General features: G+C 37.9%; 1 protein-coding gene across 1 annotated transcript; it reads right to left on the bottom strand.

Moving 5' to 3' along the window:
* Positions 1-18,976: 18,976 nt before the first annotated feature.
* On the bottom strand, positions 18,977-19,734 carry LOC138894866 (uncharacterized). Its single transcript, XM_070179599.1, has 2 exons — positions 19,722-19,734; positions 18,977-19,635 (listed from the first exon to the last, which is right to left on the bottom strand). Exons 1-2 carry the CDS (start codon positions 19,732-19,734, stop codon positions 18,986-18,988), a joined length of 663 nt encoding a protein of 220 aa, XP_070035700.1. The 3' UTR covers positions 18,977-18,985.
* Between the last annotated feature and the right edge of the window lie 1,628 nt (positions 19,735-21,362).

Raw genomic sequence — 21,362 nt, 5'->3', positions numbered from 1 at the left:
AAAAGGTTTTGGGGGAATAGAGATTCATCATATGAGCTAGGGTTAGCTCCTCTCCAGTTTCTAGGCACAGGCGTCGAAGGCAGGAAACTATCCTCCACACTGAAGGACTTACCTGTGCAAACACACTTGGTAACAAAGGCTAAACTCCGCAATCACGGAATCAAGCTCTCCGCTCAAAGAAAACGCACCCAAAGTAAAGGGATACATGAAAAAATATGTAAACCCTTCCCTGGGAAGGGTCACTCGCTCTGATAGGTCAGGAGCAATGATTTCCAACTCATGACATCGTCAGTCCTCCTTCACAGCAGGACTGGAAGGGCGAATAGAAGAAGGGTACCTACTAACAGCCCATGTGTGAGGGTTAGAAGTAGGAAGTTTCTCTTCAAAATCCTTCAAAGTACTAAGCCTTCTTGGGATAATGGAACCCACCGTTGGAGGAACGGAATCCTCGGTTTTGTTATTTCCCTTTGAAGAACTAGCACGTTTTGAAGAGGAAGCCATTGGAACAGAAGGAAGGAAAGTTTCTGGTTTGAGTAAGATCAGAGAAAAGTTGGGAAGTAAAGAAATATAGTAGAAGTTTGAGAGATTATGAAGTACATAAGAGAAGGATGATGTGTATAACTAAAATTTTGGCGGCTAACATGGCCATGATTACCTCGATAATCGGCAAAAGGCATGCTAAATCATAGGAAGACACATGTTCGAGGCATTAAATATGGAGAGACAGGCGTCTAATCAATTTTCAGTGGCCTTCAAAAGGAATTATAGTAATTCCCGCCAAAAGAGTGTTTCTACCAGCTTTCCGGTAACACAAAGTTTTGTCACCAGAAAGCAGGGGGGACTATCTATATAGAGAAAAATACGACATGACACGTGGCCGCTTAAAGGAAGGACACGTGGAACACAAGATAGAGATGGCCACCGAACGTAGCTATTCCGCTTGTCACCGAAATAAATAACGATCATAAAATGAGTATCAAATATTTTGCGCCCTGTAACATTTAATACGGAATATTCTGCAGCATTAAGGATGACGGCCCGTTACAATGAATTTTGAATTTATGTCTAACGTTACATCTTCATCAATGGCCCTCATAATGGACATTAAAGAAGGACATGATCCTAGGACTTCCTTCCCTAGGCAAAGCTATAAATAGAGAGTCCAGTTATCATTGTAAAGGGAAGGAATTTTCTGGCTAACTTACACTACATTCTATACAGCATTTTAATATAATTTTACTCTCTCACTTTTGATCTTATCAACGTTGTGCCCGGAAACTATGTTCCCGAACTCATTAGCTCTGCTATTTCATCAACATTCTAAGGCTAAGTATTTTACATTTCATCAGTTATTTCATTACCTTTTGGATCAAATTAATTCACTTGTCTAGAAACCACGAACAAATTCAAATGTACCATTTTTCGGGTAAAGAGTAATAATTGTAAGTAATCTGTATTCAAAAATATATTTAAAAACCAGTGGCACGTAAAACCAGAAATTTAGAAGAAACAGAAAATTAATTTGAGCACATTGAATTCACAGTGTTTCCTTAAGGAACTTAATTCCCTCCTAGTACTTGAGAATTAGGATTATTTCCTCCCAGGATAGAACGGATTACCCTCACCAGTGTAGCAGTACTTCAAACCCCAGTGACCAACGAACTCAAAGTTCAGTAGCAAATCATACTTACTTTTTTTATTTCTGTTAAAAACAATGCATAGGGAGAAGAAGAAATCAGAATTTTTGTAAGAAACATTTGTGGGAAGATTCATGTATATATAGCCAAAAAGTTGAGTATACCGAAAAGTTGCAATTCTTCATTTTAAGGCTACAACTCAAAGTGGCTATTTATGCTAACCGCCAAATTCAAATTATAATGAAAAAATTAAAACGGAGGAAAGGTAACGGCTAATTTGAATTAAATAATATTACATTAATCTTAATATTAACAAATGAACTTGGTCCAAAAAATTAATCAATCAAATCATTTGACCAAATCCAAATCCAATCTGAAGCCGAAGCCACACGAGCGATGACGACGGCACGAGGATTGCCTTCTTCTCAACTCTTTTAGAGCTAGAAGAGGTGCAATTGTATATATACCCATCAAAATTCTTTTCCTCCTCCAATATGAGACAATGTCCCTTTGTCAAAGAGGAAAATTCAAAAAATTTATGTTTCCCTTCATTTTCCATTTACTCTATTTTAAGCTCAAACAAGCTTAAACCCAACAATCCCCCATATGAATGAGAAATGGTTATATCAAGGAAATATGCATGAAAAACTATGTGATTTACAAGCAAGGATTAATCGTATCTGGATAAGTATGTTTCCCTTTGAACTTTTCATAGTGAACTTATGTCGGATATACTCGGTCAATCGATAGATTTGATATCTTTGAACCGTCGAACTTTAGTGTATACCTAGAAAATCATAAGTCACACAATCAAGCCTTAACCATCTTTCGTTCTCATTGTTGTGTTTGTTTCAGCCATGAACACCACCTGGTTTCATAAGTGAATAGAGAACTGGCCTTGCAAAAATTCTCCTTGAAGCGGCTAATACTTCACACTTACATAGGTGATTCCTAAACGTGTCATCCCGTAGATACACTCTTTGATATGTCCCGTATCAAATTTAGAAACCATTAAAAATCCTTAATGCTTTATAAAACCAAAATTTTAGTTGACAATGTTGAACCGTCATTAATGACTTTGTTTGATCTCCTTGAACCCAGATCTTGGGATCTCCAGTATTTTAGGTAGAGTTACCGCCACAATGACTTGTCCTCGGCGACAGTCCCATTCCCTTCGATGATCTTTCAACTACCTCTCTAGTTAGGCCTTTTGTAAGCGGATCCAACACATTATCACTTGACTTTACGTAGTCAATTGTGGTAATCCCCGTAGAGAGTAGTTGCCTAACGATTTTATGTCTTCATCGTGTATGACGACATTTACCATTATACATGGCGCTCCTGGCCCTTCCAATTGTCACTTGACTATCACAATGTATACATATTGGTGACAACTGTTTGGGCTAAAATGGAATGTCTTCCAAGAAGTTTTGGAGCCATTCAGCTTCTTCACCGACTTTATCTAAGGCTATGAACTCAGCCTCCATTGTAGAGTGGACAATACAAGTTTGTTTGGATGACTTCCAAGATATCGTTCCTCCACCAATAGTGAATACATATCCACTTGTGGATTTAGAATTAGTTGAACCGTTGATCCAATTTCCATCACAGTATCCCTCAATCATCGCAAGGTAATTACTATAGTGTAAAGAAAAGTCTTGGGTATGTTTTAAATATCCCAAAACTCGCTTCATTGCCATCCAATGAGATTGACCTGGATTACTCGTGTATAAACTCAATTTACTTATAGCACTAGCCATATCTGGTCGAGTACAATTCATGATATACATTAAACATCCCAACACATGAGCATAATCTAATTGTGATATGATTTGGCCTTTGTTCTTTGCAAGTGCAAGATTCACGTCAATTGGAGTCTTTGCAACTTTGAAATCTAAGTGCTTAAATTTTTCAAGTAATGTGATTGCGACAATGCCAGACCTTGAAGAGTCTTATGGATCTTAATACCTGGAATTAAACCGGTAACTCCCAAGTCTTTCATATTAAACTTGCTAGTTAGCATATGCTTAGTCGCATTTATGTTGGCAATGCCATTACTCATTATCAGCATATCATCCACATATAAGCAAACAATGACTATGTGATTCGTAACATTTTTAATGTACACACATTTATCACATTCATTTATCTTTGAACCATTTGATAACATTGTTTGGTCAAATTTCGCATGCCATTGTTTGGGTGCTTGTTTTAGCCCGTAAAGCAACTTAACAAGTCTACATACTTTCATTTATTTACCTGGAACCACAAACTCTTCCAGTTATTCCATGTAAATTTTTTCCTCCAAATCTCCATTTAAGAAGGCCGTTTTAACGTCCATTTGATGAATTTCAAGACCATATACCGCGGCTAATACTACTAACATTTGTATTGACGCAATTCTTATAACTGGAACTTGTGTATCAAAATAGTCAAGTCCTTCTCGTTGTCTATACCCTTTGACCACAATTCTTTCCTTATATTTGTCAATAGAACCATCATCTTTCATTTTCCTCCTAAAAATCTATTTAGAACCCAACGGTTTATTGCCTGGAGGAAGATCAATCAATTCCCATGTATGGTTGTTCAGTATGGATTCTATTTCATTATTGACTACCTCTTTCCAAAATAATAATTCGGAAGAAGATATAGTTTCTTTAAATGTTCGAGTCTCATTTTCCCATAAGAAAGTCACAAAATCTGGTCCAAATGAAGTATACGTTCTTTGACGTTTACTACGTCTTGGATCCTCCTGATTATACGTACTTTATTTTATTTCATCCAGAAGTCATTTAGATCTTTCACTAATCTACGCACATTCTTTTTTATATGGATATATATTTTCGAAAAATTCAACCTTATCTGATTCTATAACCGTATTATTATGAATGTCAAATTTTCTGATTTACGAACCAGAAATTGATATGCTTTACTATTGGTTGCATATCTTATGAAAATACAATCAACAATTTTTGGTCCTATATTTACCTTTTTGGGTTTAAGAACTTGCACTTTTGCCAAACACCCCCACACTTTAAAATAATTCAAGTTGGGCTTCCTTTCTTTCCATTTGTCATATAGAATGGGTTGTGTTTTGCTATGGGGTACTCAATTTAGTATCCGGTTAGCCGTAAGAATGGCTTCCCCCTACAAGTTCTGTGGCAAATTAGAACTTATCAACAAGGTGTTCATCATCTCCTTTAATAATCGATTCTTTTTTTCCGCAATCCCATTGGATTGGGGCGTGGGCCGTTGTTTGATGAATAATTCCATATTCTAAATATATTTCTTCAAAAGGAGATTCGTATTCACCACCCCTATCACTTCTTATCAATTTAATTTTCTTGTTAAGTTGTATTTCAACTTCATTTTTGTATTGCTTGAATGCATCTATTGCTTCATCTTTACTATTAAGTAAGTAAACATAGTAATATAGAGTACTGTCTTTAAAAGAATTATGAAATACATCTGTGAGAATTAAGTCTAAAGGATTTGAATTCCTTTAAACTGACTTATAAGGATATTTAACATACTTAGATTTCACACATATTTGACATTTTGATTTGTTGCATTCAAACTTAGGCAATACTTCCAAATTAATCATTTTTTGCAAGGTTTGACATGTCCCAAACGTATATACAATAAATCATTTGACTCAAGTAAGTAAGACGAATGTAAAATTTTATTATTGTCAATAACCATTACATTCAGTTTGAAAAGGCCCTCAGTAAGGTAACATTTTCCTAAGTACATCTCGTTCTTACTTATTACAACTTTGTTTGAAATAAAAACACACTTAAACCCGTTCTTGACAAAAAGTAAATAGAAACTAAGTTCTTTCTTATTTCAGGAACATGACAAACGTTGTTCAGAGTAACCAGCTTGACAGAGGTCATATCACGACCCCAAATCTACTAGTCGTGATGCCACCTAACCCAACCCGCTAGGTAAGCCACCTAATAACCATCCAATTTCAATAATATTAATAAGACAATTAAACAAAAAGAATTATCTGAATCTTATACATTTCCCAAGAACTGGTAATATAAATCATGAGCTTCTAAGAATAGAGTTTACAGAGCGGAAATGAAATAAATACATAGTCTGTTTGAATAGTACATAAACAGTGTTTTTACAGATCTAAAGCTACCATGAACAAGAGGCAGATACAGTCGGGACGCAGGTATATCTTTAATCCAGCTCTCATCGAACACAGCAACATCAGCAGCCAACATCTGCACGCAAGGTGTAGAAGTGTAGTATGAGTACAACCGACCCCATGTACTCAATAAGTAACAAACCTAACCTTAGGTTGAAAGTAGTAACGAGCTTGTGCCAAGGTCGGGTCCCAACTTCAATAACCAATAATAGTTCATAACAACATAAAATAAGTAATATCAGAAGTAACTCAACAATCAAATGCTCAACAAAAACAAAATAAAAAAAACAAGATTTCTGAAAATAGTTCTGCCTTTCAAGTACTTCAATGAAAACCCAAACCATTTACCAGAGTTACCAAAAATATGAATAAGTTTGAAAACAATAATTTTTCCAAAATCCTTTCCATAATAAATAAGATGTTTTATTGTCTTTCCAAATAACCAGTGTAAAACAAATGCATCACTATGCCTATCTGTCAATATGTGTGAGAAATCATGAATGATGTGATACCGTACAGCATGAGGAAAATACATCTCTATGCATGTATGTCATGTGTGCATGTCAATACAATGTATTTCAGAGATAAACTCATGTACTCACACTCTCAGAGTACTCAATCTCACTGTCTCGCATTCTCTCTCACTATGCTCAAGGCTCAGCACACTCAATCACTCAGCGTTGTACAATACCTGTTGCGGCATGCAGCTCCATCCATATATAACCATAAGGCCCGTTGCGGCGTGCAACCCGATCCACATATATATAGTCGACTGAGCTCACTGGGGATGTGCAGACTCCAGAGGGGCTCCTTCAGCCCAAGCGCTATATTGTTGCGGCGTGCAAACCGATCCAATAATATATATATATATATATATATATATATATATATATATATATATATATATACGTGCAACCTGATCCATATAAAATATAATCAATATAATATACTGCGGCGTGCAGCCCGATCCCAAAATGTTACTCTCACTTAAGCCCTCGTCATCAATCTCTCCAGTCTCACTAACGGGCTCACAATATCATGAAACTAGGCCGACAACAATGATATGATATATCAATAAATAATATATGAGACTGAGATATGGTATGAATGCATGAATATGACTGAGTATGAAATATCAATAAAATCAGTGAGATAACAGTAAGAAACGACCACTATGGGTCCAAACAATATCGGCATAAAGCCTAAACATGATATCTAGCATAATTGACAGCTCAATTACTTTATCACATGGTGAAAACACGGATATCAACAAAATAGGGCCATTATTCAGTGCCATGGAAACAACAGAGTCCCAATTCACACGCCCGTCACCTAGCATGTGTGTCACCTCAACACAAATCACATAACACGTATTTAGGGGTTTCATACCCTCAGCACTAAGATTAGAAGAGTTACTTACCTCGAACAAGCCAATTCCAACACCGAGCAAGCCAAGCGATGCTCCAAAATGCCATCCCGCGCATTCCGACCTCCGAACGGCTAAAACAAACTAACCAAAAATAACTCAAATATATCAAACAATGCTAAAGGAACCAATCTTGAACGAAAAGATCAATTCTTCAATCAAAATCCCAAAATCGGCCAAAAGCCCATCCCGGGCCCGCATCTCGGAACCCGACAAAATTTATAAAATCCAACAACACATTCAATTACGAGTCCAACCATACTAGTTTCACTTAAATCCGACTCCAATTCATTGTTCAAAACTCAAAAATTCATATTGTGAAACTTTAGGCCAAAACCCTCAATTTCCTCTATAAAATTCACAATCCAATTACCAAAAACGAAGGTAGATTCGGGATATAAGATCAAAAATGAGTAGAGAACACTTACCCCAGTCCACAAGATGAAAATTGCTCCAAGAATCGCCTCAATCCGAGCTTGGAAATATTAAAATGAAGCCAAAATCGCGAACCCTTGTATTTATCATTCTGCCCACCACTTTCGCACCTGCGGCACATTAGCCGCTTCTGCGGCGTCGCATTTGCGACCAAAAACACGCTTCTACGGAGAAGCACTGGAGGTTTTCCTTCGCACCTGCTGTAAAATACCTGCATCTGCGCACTCGTTGGTGCGCGCCCACTTGTCGCTTCTGTGCTTCCAATCCGCTTCTGCGCTCAACTCACCACATTTGCGCCTTCGCAGATGCGAAGCAATCTCTGCTTTCGCGAAACCCTTCTCCCAGAAATATTTCCGCTCCTGCGACCCCTTCGTCGCTGTTGCGGGCCTCGCACCTGCGCAAACCAGCCGCAGATGCGGTCACACCAGAACCAACAATCTTAGCAGAAATCCAAAAATGCAATAAAATTATCCGAACCTCGTCCGAAATTCACCTGAGCCTCTCGGGACCCCGTCCGAATATGCCAACAAGCTCCATAACATAATACGGACCTACTTGAGGCCTTAAAACACACATAACAACATCAAAACGACGTATCACACCTCAAATCGAAATCTATGAACTTTGAACTTTCAAATTCAATAACTCGTGCCGAAACATAGCAAATCAATCCGTAATGACTTCAAATTTTGCGCACAAGTCCCAAATAATATAACGAAGCTATTCCAATTCCATGAATCACAATCCGAATCTGATATCAAAAAGTCCACTCCCGGTCAAACTTTCCAAAATTTTAACTTTCGCCATTTTGAGCCAAATTTAACTACGGACCTCCGAATCATAATCCGGACACGCTCCTAAGTCCGAAATCACCCGACGGAGCTAATGGAACAATCAAAACTCCATTCCGGGTTCAAATTCACAAAAAAACCAAACTTGGTTGACTCTTTCAAATTTAAAGCTTCTAGCTGAGAATCATTCTTTAAAATCAATTCCGAATAACCTGAAAACCAAAACCGACGATTCACATAAGTCATATTACATCATACGGAGCTACTCATGCCCTCAAACAACTGAGCGAAGTGTAAATTCTCAAAATGATGGTCGGGTCGTTACATCCTCCCCCACTTAAACATACGTTCGTCCTCGAACGTGTCCAGAGTTATTCTCAAAGCCATCAAACCACCGTATAACCTTACCATGCACATACCCGGGGGTGATCCCATGTCACCCTATCCTATACGGGTCTGATAACACAACATAATTGAAATTTCTCAATTCAACCTAGCCCTCAAGCCTTCGAATCGAATTTCCAACATCTAGAATTTCTTATAAGATCAAAATTTCGCATCTACATACTGTATAAGTCTGAACAACCTGTACCAAAAGCCGTAACCATAAGTCAAATACTCAAATTCAAATACCACAGAGCTCAAATGCTCGAAGCAATGATTTCTAATCACAGTAGCTATTCAAATCAACCCAATGCCGGTAATAAACCTCATATCAAACAAAACCTCGTTCTAAAACCTTCGTACACTGTCGATGATGAAAGAAACATCCAGAGCTCATAACCATTCATCAGATCAACCAGTCATAGAATTCCCTCTCATTCGACAAGAACTATAGCAAATTCTAAGCCGACTTTCGATATTATCCTTCCAAACATATTGTAATCAATTCCAATAGTATCCATCCTAGGTCCAATGATCTCATCTCATCCAACACGACTACTCCAGTGACATGCCACATCAATACAATCTGACGCCATAACCCGTGAAATCCGTGCACCAATATGCAACCTTCCAAATATACTCAAATCATGGAAAACTGATTCAGACGGGAGAACTGTCCCGCAAGCTCCACAAGCACCACCACAACGCAATGCTAAGAACCTATCACACACCGTAGAACCAAAACACACGAATCTAACACAAAGGATCAGATCTTAACATAACTCCGCTGCAATGCGTGACCTTATCCAAATACTGGTCCATATGAAATACCTCAAGCCACCCTGCTAAAAATCAATAACCATGCGCAATCTGACATCAAGTACTCCAAATGCATTACCATAACCACGGAGAAGCAAATGACACAATGCCACACAAAACCCGAAAGAACATAACCAATACTCCATCAACCAAGCAATACCCAATGCTTTTCTCGCTCAAATTCCGCTATAAGGCCCTAATAGAACCGCACCATATGTGCATATAACCAACAAATCACAACTCTTCGTAGCATAGAAGAGTAACTCACATATCATCTTAGAACACGAATAAGCTCAACAACAACTGAATGGCTCATCCCTCAACAATAGCAGTATGGAGCCAACCAATCCGGCTCGGTGTAGAATACACATCCTAATTGGGCCTACCAATGGACCCCCAAATCAACTCTGGTCACCCACAAATAGATAAATAACCCTCCGAAAATCCACAATGACTGAATCATAGCATATACTATCATCTGGCTAGCTTCGGCCATAACCTAACAGTCCACAACCATGAAACAATCTGCTCCTGAGAACTCCCAGCCTCCAAATCCATAAAACACATGAATCACCATATCTGATTCCATCTCCACCGCCAGAATGTCTAACACATTTCTCATACACGATCATCCCATGAGAAATACTTCTAAAATTCTTCCGTGCCATATAGCAAAATTTGAATATCAGCAGTCAATCAACCAGGAGAGTGCCGCAATACCAATGAAGTACCTATAAATCAAAATACATTGCCCCTTCTGAAATGTATACTCTCATCAGGCCATACCGATTAGTAATATCATTTACCTAGTCATCTGAAACCGTCCATGCTGCCTACGAATTTATGTCCTTCCCTTGAAAACTGAATTGTGACCTTGCACATGCAAATCTCAATCCCACACAACACAACGCATCTACCATGTCATCTTGTGAAGAGTACAAGAATCTCATAATCAAGTCTGAGTCACAAGCAGAATACATACCCGATCAGTCAGAAACCTTCCATTGATCTCATCCCGGAGAAAATCCCAATACGCAACATATTCCTCACGCCGGTAGGAAATATACTCCTCGAACCGTGGTAAAACCCAGTGGGAACTCTTTGAAACCCATTTGCACACAACCAAGCTATCAGAACTGAATCTCTCTAACTCACCCAGCCACGTAGGTTGCCAAAACCCATGAGCATTGCCACGAAACACCTGTGAAGACTAGCCACATCATAAGTACCCAAAGAACTGCTTATATTCATTACTGTGCTGATCGAACCTACTACCACGCTATCCTATTTCTCCAAGTCCCTTCCAAATTGCCTTCAAATTGATACTTCTCCTTGCTGGAACACCACGATCCTTAACCAAAATTCACCACACAAGGGACCCTAGTATAAAACCACAATGCCCTAAGGCCCAAAAGTCGCTGACTTCCCTCTTAAGCACCACAACCGAGATACCCACTTTAAAGAGACCTTATGTGAACCTAAGACTGTTTCCTTCACCTTCTCGACGTAGAAATTCATAATCCACAATGGTATAAAAATGCCACAAGTTTCGACACCATCCAATGTAACTCTCAATTTCTAGCCATGTACCAATCTTGAAAATTCCAAATCGCTACATATAATTTTGAATCCATTAGAACCATTTTTTAGAGTCATCCACTCTACTCAAATCTCAATTGCACCACCCCAAACGGGCCAAACGACTAGTGCCACATTGGCACGACGACACCCAAAGGAGTAACCCACACTCCTAAGCAATCGAGCAAATTCCTACTCCATGTACACCACATCCTTCGCGAATAACCACTCAATTATTTTATGATTCCCATATACCCATAGAGTGTAATACAACCTATATCCAGAAATTCTTTTACCTGAGTCATCCTCGATCTCGACCTCTGCATGTCATAACTGATTCACCAGTATACCTCGAACCGAAACCAATACGACACATAACCGTGCAAACAACTCGCCGATAGCAGACTCCCTCACTTGGCTCAAAGCCATAGAACAAAACAGTCGATAACATCACGATACCCATACTCTATTACTGCCATAATCCCGCACTAAAATTCAACTAATGTAACACAAACCATATAATACCTCAAATCGTCTGCAAATCTCGCATTCACCCTTGTAATAGTCAAGCCAACTTCCACAAGCGATCCAAACTCAAATTGCAACATATATCATTCACTGGTAAAAGAGAACTCTCTACAAAACATCATAAGGACCACACAACCTCAGGACACCTCGCAGGAGATAACTCGCCTGCTCTGCCTCAAACCGATATCTCTTTATACCCTTCCACAGTCACGACTACTACGCAATCACTTAATCTTCTTGATTCTGAACTTATCAACAAGACATGAGAATCTACTTCACTCCACAACTAAACAACATGAGAGATCCCTCAACACACCCATAACTCGAGACCATACGCCAAATCAAGACAGAAATCAAACACCTCATAGTCCTTGCTACATCTCAAGTAAACTTTTCTCGTCACATTCGAATAATCTGAACATATTTCGCAGTCTCATCATACTCACCCCATAGTCATCCAATCACAAATTCCTCTAACGGGAACACCACCGGATATACAAGTACCACAAACATGTGTTCACACAACCAAAATTTTAGTGCTCAAGCTACCGTCAAAACCCGGCCTCAAGTCCTCCAGACTGGCCCATCATCAGCACTCCAAAATCACATCTCGTACCTCAACCATAGAATCACAAACCGTAGGCGCACAGCCGATACCGAGCGCTCATGTGCACATACGAATGCGTGGAAGGAATTCAAAGAGTTACGCTTCAAGCTGAATTAATGCCGCATGATAAGGAAAGAAATATGGGAAGTATATCCTAAATATCCTGTAGCCTCTCGAAGATAGGTATGGACGTCATCATACCGATCTGAAAGACTCTACTAGACACTTGCTCATGACTTGTAGAACCTATGAACCTAGAGCTCTGATACCAGCTGTCACGAACCCAAATCCACTAGTCGTGATGGCACCTAACTCAACCCGCTTGGTAAGCCAACTAATAACCATCCAATTTCAATAATATTAATAAGACAATTAAATAAAAGGAATTATCTGAATCTTATATATTTCCCAAGAACTGGGAGTACAAATCATGAGCTTCTAAGAATAGAGTTTACAAAGCGGAAATGAAATAAATACATAGTCTGTTTGAATAGTACATAAACAGAGTTTTTACAGATCTAAAGCTACCACGAACAAGAGGCAGCTACAGTCGGTACGCAGGTACATCTTCAATCCAGCTCCCATCGAACACAGCAACATCGGCAGCCAACATCTGCACGCAAGGTGCAGAAGTGTAGTATGAGTACAACCGACCCCCTATACTCAATAAATAACAAACCTAACCTTAGGTTGAAAGTAGTGACGAGCTTGTAATAGGGTCGGGTCCCAACTTCAATAACCAACAATAGTTCATAACAACATTATAACAAGTAATACCATAAGTAACTCAACAATCAAATGCTCAACAAAAACAAAAACAAAAACAAGATTTCTGAAAATAGTTCTGCCTTTCAAGTACTTCAATGAAAACCCAAACCGCTTACCAGAGTCACCAAAAATATGAATAAGTTTGAAAACAATAATTTTTCCAAAATCCTTTCCATAATAAATAAGATGTTTCATTTTCTTTCCAGATAACTAGTGTAAAACAAATGCATCACTATGCCCATCTGTCAACATGTGTGAGAAATCATGAATGATGTGATATCGTACAACATGAGAAAAATACATCTCTATGCATGTATGTCATGTGTACATGTCAATACAATGTATTTCAGAGATAAACTCATGTACTCACACTCTCAAAGTACTCAATCTCACTGTCTCGCATTCTCTCTCACTATGCTCAAGGCTCAGCACACTCAATCACTCAGCGTTGTACAATACCTGTTGCGGCATGCAGCTCCATCCATATATAACCATAAGGCCCGTTGTGGCGTGCAACCCGATCCACATATATATAGTCGATTACGCTCACAATGGGTGTGCAGACTCCAGAGGGGCTCCTTCAGCCCAAGCGCTATATTGTTGCGGCGTGCAGCCCGATCCAATATTGTTGCGGCGTGCAAACCGATCCAATATAATATATATATATATATATATATATATATATATATATATATATATAGCCCGAAAGCTCGTTACAGCGTGCAACCCAATCCATATAAAATATAATCAATATAATATGCTGCGGCGTGCAGCCCGGTCCCAAAATGTCACTCTCACTTAAGCTATCGTCATCAATCTCTCCAGTCTCACTAACGGGCTCACAATGTCATGAAACTAGCCCGACAATAATGATATGATGTATCAATAAATAATATATGAGACTGAGATATGGTATGAATGCATGAATATGACTGAGTACGAAATATCAATGAAATCAGTGAGATAACAGTAAGAAACGACCACTATGGGTCCAAACAATATCGGCATAAAGCCTAAACATGATATCTAGCATGATTGACAGCTCAATTACTTTATCACATGGTGAAAATACGGAACCAATCCCGCATCTCAAAAAACTAACCAAAAACAACTCAAATATATCAAACAATGCTAAAGGAACCAATCCCGATCGAAAAGATCAAATCTTCAATCAAAATCCCAAAATCGGCCAAAAGCCCATCTCGAGCCCGCATCTCGGAACCCGACAAAATTTATAAAATCCAACAACACATTCAATTACGAGTCCAACCATACTAGTTTCACTCAAATCCGACTCCAATTCGTTGTTCAAAACGCAAAAATTCATATTGTGAAACTTTAGGCCAAAACCCTCAATTTTCTCTATAAAATTCACAATCCAATTACCAAAAATGAAGGTAGATTTAGGATATAAGATCAAAAATGAGTAGAGAACACTTGCCCCAGTCCACAAGATGAAAATTGCTCCAAGAATTGCCTTAATCCGAGCTTGGAAATGTTAAAATGAAGCCACAATCGCGAACCCTTGTATTTATCATTCTGCCCAGCACTTTCGCACTTGCGGCACATTAGCCGCTTCTGCGGCGTCGCATTTGAGACCAAAAACACGCTTCTGCAGAGAAGCACTGGAGGTCTGCCTTCGCACCTGCGGTAAAATACCTGCATCTGCGCACTCGCAGGTGCCAGCCCACTTGTCGCTTCTGCGCTCAACTCACCACATTTGCGCCTTCGCAGATGCAAAGTAATCTACGCTTCTGCGGAACCCTGCTCCCAGCAATATTTCCGCTCCTGCGACCCCTTCGTCGCTTCTACGGCCTCCGCACCTGCTCAAACCAACCACAGATGCGGTCACACCAGAACCAGCAATCTTAGCAAAAATCCAAAATGCAATGAAATTATCCGAACCTCGTCCGAAACTCACCCGAGCCTCTCGGGACCCCGTCCGAATATACCAACAAGTTCTATAACACAATACGGACCTACTCGAGTTCTCAAAACACACATAACAATATCAAAATGACGAATCATACCTCAAATCTAAATCTATGAACTTTGAACTTTCAAATTCAATAACTCGTGCTGAAACATAGCAAATCAATCCGGAATGACTTCAAATTTTGCGTAGATGTCCCAAATAATATAACAAAGCTATTCCAATTCCCGGAATCACAATCCGAATCCGATATCAAAAAGTTCACTCCCGGTTAAACTTTCCTAAATTTTAACTTTCGCCATTTTGAGCCAAATTCAACTACGGACCTCCGAATCACAATCTGGATGCGCTCCTAAGTACGAAATCACCCAATGTACCTAATGGAACAATCAAAACTCTGTTCCGGGTTCAAATTCACAAAAAAATCAAACTTGGTCGACTTTTTCAAATTTAAAGCTTCTAGCTGAGAATCATTCTTTCAAATCAATTCTGAATAACCTGAAAACCAAAACCGACAATTCACATAAGTCATATTACATCATACGGAGCTACGCATACCCTCAAACAAGTGAGCGAAGTGTAAATGCTCAAAACGACCGGTCGGGTCGTTACAGGTCATCTTCAGGAATATCTTTCCATAACCTTTAATTTTGGCCGTTGCAGAATTTTCCCATAAAAATGGTCTTGTCGGGTCCAACGGGAGCACAAAAAGCAAATGCTTCTCTAACAGTACAAACATGACGGGTGGCTCCAGAATCAATCCACCACTCCTTAGGATTTCCCACTAAGTTGCATTCAGACAACATAGCGCACAAGTGATTAATATCATCATTTATTTCAACCACATTTGCTTGACCCTTTTTCTTCTCTCTCTTTGGAGCACGACATTCTGCAGCTTTGTGTCTAACCTTTCCACAGTTGTGGCAGTTTCCCTTAAATTTCTTCTTGCTGAAATAGTTCTTTGGTCCAGAAAACTTCTTCCTCTTTTTCGGATTAGTTGGAGCAGTCTCAACAATATTTGCTTCCATAATTGTTGAGTTTCCACGTGTCTTCTTTTCTGCACTCTTATTGTCCTCTTCGATCCTTAATCGAATGATGAGATCTTGGAGTTTCATATCCTTGCACTTGTGTTGCAAATAATTCTTAAAGTCCCTCCATAAAGGAGGCAACTTCTCAATCATTGCTACAACTTGAAATGCTTCATTGATGACCAAACCTTCAATGAAAAATTCATAATTAGTAACAAAATTAATAATTTCAACATAAGCATTAATTCAGATTATACCTTCAGCAAGGAGATCATGAATTATAACTTGTCGCTCTTTAACTTGGGTAATGACAGGCTTGTTGTCTACCATCTTATAGTCCAAAAATTTGGCTGCAACAAACTTCTTCTAACCGGCATCCTCGATTTTATACTTCCTTTCCAATGCATCTCATAGTTCTTTCAAAGTTTTCACATTACTATAAACATTGTAAAGATCATCCTCCATCCCGCTAAGAATGTAATTCTTGCATAAGAGATCTGAGTGCTTCCATGCCTCAGTCACAATAAAACATTCATTTTCAGGAGTTGATTCCGGCAAAACCGAAATGTCCTCCTTGATGAACTTTTGTAGACTCAAAGTAGTCAAATAGAAGAATATCTTTTGTTGCCAACATTTGAAATCAATCCCGAAAAAAATTTCAGGCTTTTTTGTCGGAGCCAGTTGTGGCACAGAACGACTGGAAGTAGCAACATTGCTCATAGAGCCAACCACGGGGTTCCTGTTTCTGTCATTTCTGTTAGTCACAAAACAGAAACAAAATTAATTAACGGTGAATTATTTAAAATTTTCTAATCGAATAAACTTTAACAGAAACAGATTAAATACTACGGTAAAGATTTTATATCTTCAAACCAAATACACAACGAGTAGAAAATTATAAAGATTTTAATCTCGTAATTGAGTAGAAAGTCACAAAGACTTTAATCTCAACAAAGGAGTAGAAAATCCAAAGATTTTAGTCTCCAAAATGAGAGTAGACATCACTAGTATTTAGTCTCCCACAAATAAAATATAATATGAATACAAAAATTTTAAAAAAATCAAGTTCCTTAAGCTTGTTAGTAATCTGTATTCGAAAATATATTCAAAAACTAGTAGCAATGTAAAACCAGAAATGTAGAAGAATTAGAAAATTAATTCGAGCCCACTGAATTCACAATGTTTCCTTAAGGAACTTAATCCTCTCCTAGTACTCGAGGTTTAGGATTATTTTCTCCCAGGATAAAACAGATTACCCTCATTGGTGTTGCGGTACTTCAAACCCCAGTGACCAATGAACTAAAAGTTCAATAGCAAATCACACTTACTGTTTTTTTTTCTGTTAAAAACAATGCCGAAGGAAGAAGGAGAAATTAGAATTTCCTTAAGGAAAATCTGTGGGAAGATTCATGTATTTATAGCCAAAAAGTTGAGTATACCGAAGAGTTGCAACTCTTCATTTTAAGGCTGCAACTCAAAGTGGTTATTTATGCAAACCGCCAAATTCAAATTATAACGGGAAAATTAAAACGAAGGAAAAATAACGGCTAATTTGGATTAAATAATATTGCGTTAATATTAATATTAACAAATAAACTTGGTCCAAAAAATTAATCAATCAAATCATTTGACCAAATCTAAATCTGAAGCCAACCGAGCGAGCGACGACGACTGCGCGTGGTTTGCCTTCTTCTCAACTCTTTAAAAGCTAGAAGATGTGCAATTGTATATATACCCATCAAAACTATTTTCCTCCTCCAATATGAGAAAATTTTCCTTGGTCAAAGCGGAAAATTCAAAAAAATTATTTTTTTCTCTATTTCTCATTCCCTCTATTTTAAAATCTAACAAGCTTAAACCCAATAATAATTTCAAATTAAAAAGGGCGGAAACATGCCCGTATACAAAAAGTATACCAAAAAGGTAGAAGATTTCTCATCGTCTTGTCTGTTATCCTTTTTTGTTCTAATCAAATGTAATTTAACTCCGCTGAGAAATCTTGCAATATTTCAATCAGCTCCTTAGAGATAGTTCGAATGTTTGAATATTCTGATGTCCTGCCAGCTCTTATGTTTTCACACAAAATAAAAGGCACTAAATTGCTAAAAGTAGAAAGTTCAGTAAGCACCAGGTTTTACTTTTCTCAGATCAATGAACTGATGTGGTCTCTCCAATTATGTCCTGCTAAAAGCTTGGAACCCTTTCATCAGAAGTAAGAAAAGACAAGCACTTCTCCATCATATAATTAAATAGAACTAAGAATATCAGACAATCAATTTTGTGATACTTTAAATCAATAAAAGTTGTTCTTTAAATTGAATATTGGATAGATTGTTTTAAATTTACAAGAAACATGCAGCTTATATAATTAAAGATAAACAACAAAGCAATTAATAGATAGATTACTTTAAAATTTTGGTTGAAGTAGTGAAGAAAATAAGGAGCTATCTACAACAACAATCACCCAATAGAATCTCACTAGTGGGATCTGGGGAGGGTAGAATGTACGCAGACCTTACCCCTACCCCGGAGGGATAGAGAGGCTATTTCTGGGAGACCCTCGGCTCAGAGACAATAGATCCGTAACCACAACAGAAACCAAAAAAATAGTACCAGCATCGTAAAATACAGCAAATAAATGGAAAGGCCAAAATGTGAAAGACAACAACAACAACAAAAAAATAATAATTATTAAAAAAAAAATATGAAACACAACAAAAATCGCTAGCAGTCTTAGACAAAACACTATCAGACTAGCCGGTGCAGCGAGTAGAAACACTCGACTACCCTCTAACCTACAACCCTAATGCTCGACCTTCACACATTTCTATCAAAGGCCATGTCCTCGGAAATTTGAAGATGTGCCATGTCCTGCCTGATCACCTCATCCCATTACTTCTTAGGCCGCCCTCTAACTCTTCTCGTAACTGCCAGAACCAAACGCTCACACCTCCTGACCGGAGCATCTGAGCTCCTCCTCCGCACGTGCCCGAACCACCTAAGCCTCGCTTCACGCATCTTGTCATCCACGGGAGTCACGCCCACCCTCTCCCGAATGACCTCATTCCTAATCTTATCCATCCGAGTGTGCCCGCACATCCATCTCAACATCCTCATTTCTGCTACTTTCATCTTCTGGATATGTGAAATCTTGACTTGCCAACACTCAGCCCAATACAACATGGCCGGTCTAACCACCGCTCTGTAGAACTTACCTTTAAGTTTCGGTGGTACATTCTTGTCGCATAGGATTCCAGACGCTAACCTCCATTTCATCCACTCCACCCTGATACGGTACGTGACATCCTCGTCGATCTCCCCATCTCCCTGGATAATAGACCCTAGGTACTTGAAACTCTCTCTCTTAGGGACGACTTGTGAGTCAAGCCTCACTTCCACATCCGCTTCCCCCGAAACGTCGCTAAACTTACACTCCAAATATTCTGTCTTGGTCCTACTCAACTTGAAACCTTTAGACTCCAGGGCCTGCCTCCATTCCTCTAGTCTCACATTAACGCCGGCTCGTGTCTCATCAATCAGAACTATATCAAAAATAAGGAGCTATCTAATCATCTGTAAATGTACCATTAGTATATATGAAGTATTAATTAATGCAAAAATGGCTAACTGGTAAAAGTCATCTTTTCATTACCATTAAGCTTGATTTTTTTATTATGTTACAACAAAAACTTCAAGTCAGTTCATTCTTGTATTTGCATTTATATTCAAAGTCTTTCTAGATGCTTCTGTGCAATCAGTTGCTCTTCTATTTGCTTTTATGTGTTAATGCTTGATCTATAAGTGTTTTTACCTATAAAAAGGATTTAACTAAACCACAACTCAATTAGAGATCCATACCAGTTAGACAGAGAAAACGATGGAAGTATGTAAAGAGTACCTTTCTTTGCTTGTTTGCAACGAAAAATTTAGTTAAGTTCAGACTTCAGAGGCATCTCCACTGTGTAATTAAAAATTAGTTTCTCATTTCAATTAGAATCAAGTTACTTTGACCATAGTTGAGACATAAAGGTAGTTGAATTTTCTGACCAAGTTTGTTCCTTAATGAATTTGAAATATTTTTATATTCTGAATATTTCATCAGATTGATACTACTACTCCTTTTCAGTGATATTGTTGTGTTAAGTGCTTGATCATGCACAAGAATGAAAATATTTTGCCAGCTAAAACCTTTTTGGTAATCTCACAGTTATGCAAAATAACACGAACCACGGTATCGAACATTACAGCACGGGCACAACCCATCTAATGGTATTAAATTACATACCATTTAAATAACTTGATCCAACTTGTAATCGCTCCTAATGTATCATATGGGTATCTCTTGCAATTTCACGCGTGAAATTGCAACGGGTCAATTGGTTTTTTGGCTTTTTACAAACTTGTTTTTAGTTTTATGACCTTACCTCTTTTTTTTTTTACACATGGAAGATTTACTTTTACACACAGGAGATCTTTCTTTTACACGTAAGAGATCTAAAAAGACATTTTCTTAAATTCAACATTGTAAAAGACCTTGTAGGCCTAAAACCTCTTATAATATAGGCTACCATCACATTATAGCATAGGGGATCATTGAAAATAAAGTTAATCAACATTGACAATTTTAATCCTAAACAATAACATCAACTTTCTTGATCCAAAGTAATAATAAAATATTATAAACGTCAATAAACTTACATATGAAATTTTAAACTGCAATCAATTACCACTTAAAGTAACTAACATCACACAAAAAGAAAAAAATTATGCATTATAATTTGTAGCCCAACATTTTGTAATTTCACACACTTGTGTATCAATAGAACATCTTAATCTCAAAATTCAAAGAGTATTATCGTTACACACATAACTCAAATGGTTAATTATGACTCATGAGGACGAGCTTACTCGATCAAATGAATATCCAATAGATAAATTATGTTTTGTGAAGCACGAATCTTGTATGCTCTTCAGTTGTAAAATCTCCTGAAGTAACAATCAAATGTAGAGATTAATTCAGGGCTAAGGGTTTGCTAATTTATGGTAGGCTTCGTCAAATTTGAGTTGGAATAAACCCTAACTTAGAAATTTTACTGAGAGAAAAAGGGAACCTATTATTAGGTGTTATTATTTGTGACATGGTAATAATTTATGTGATAATAACACTTTTTGTCCCTTAATTATTGCCAAATTGTGACTTCGATCTTTGTTGTACATGAATTAGTACATTTAACCTTCAACTAATTAAAATATGTATTTTTGTCCTTTT

Source organism: Nicotiana tomentosiformis, chromosome 6 (assembly GCF_000390325.3).
Source record: "Nicotiana tomentosiformis chromosome 6, ASM39032v3, whole genome shotgun sequence".
NCBI lineage: Eukaryota > Viridiplantae > Streptophyta > Magnoliopsida > Solanales > Solanaceae > Nicotiana > Nicotiana tomentosiformis.
This window is presented reverse-complemented; position numbering and strand designations above follow the sequence as displayed.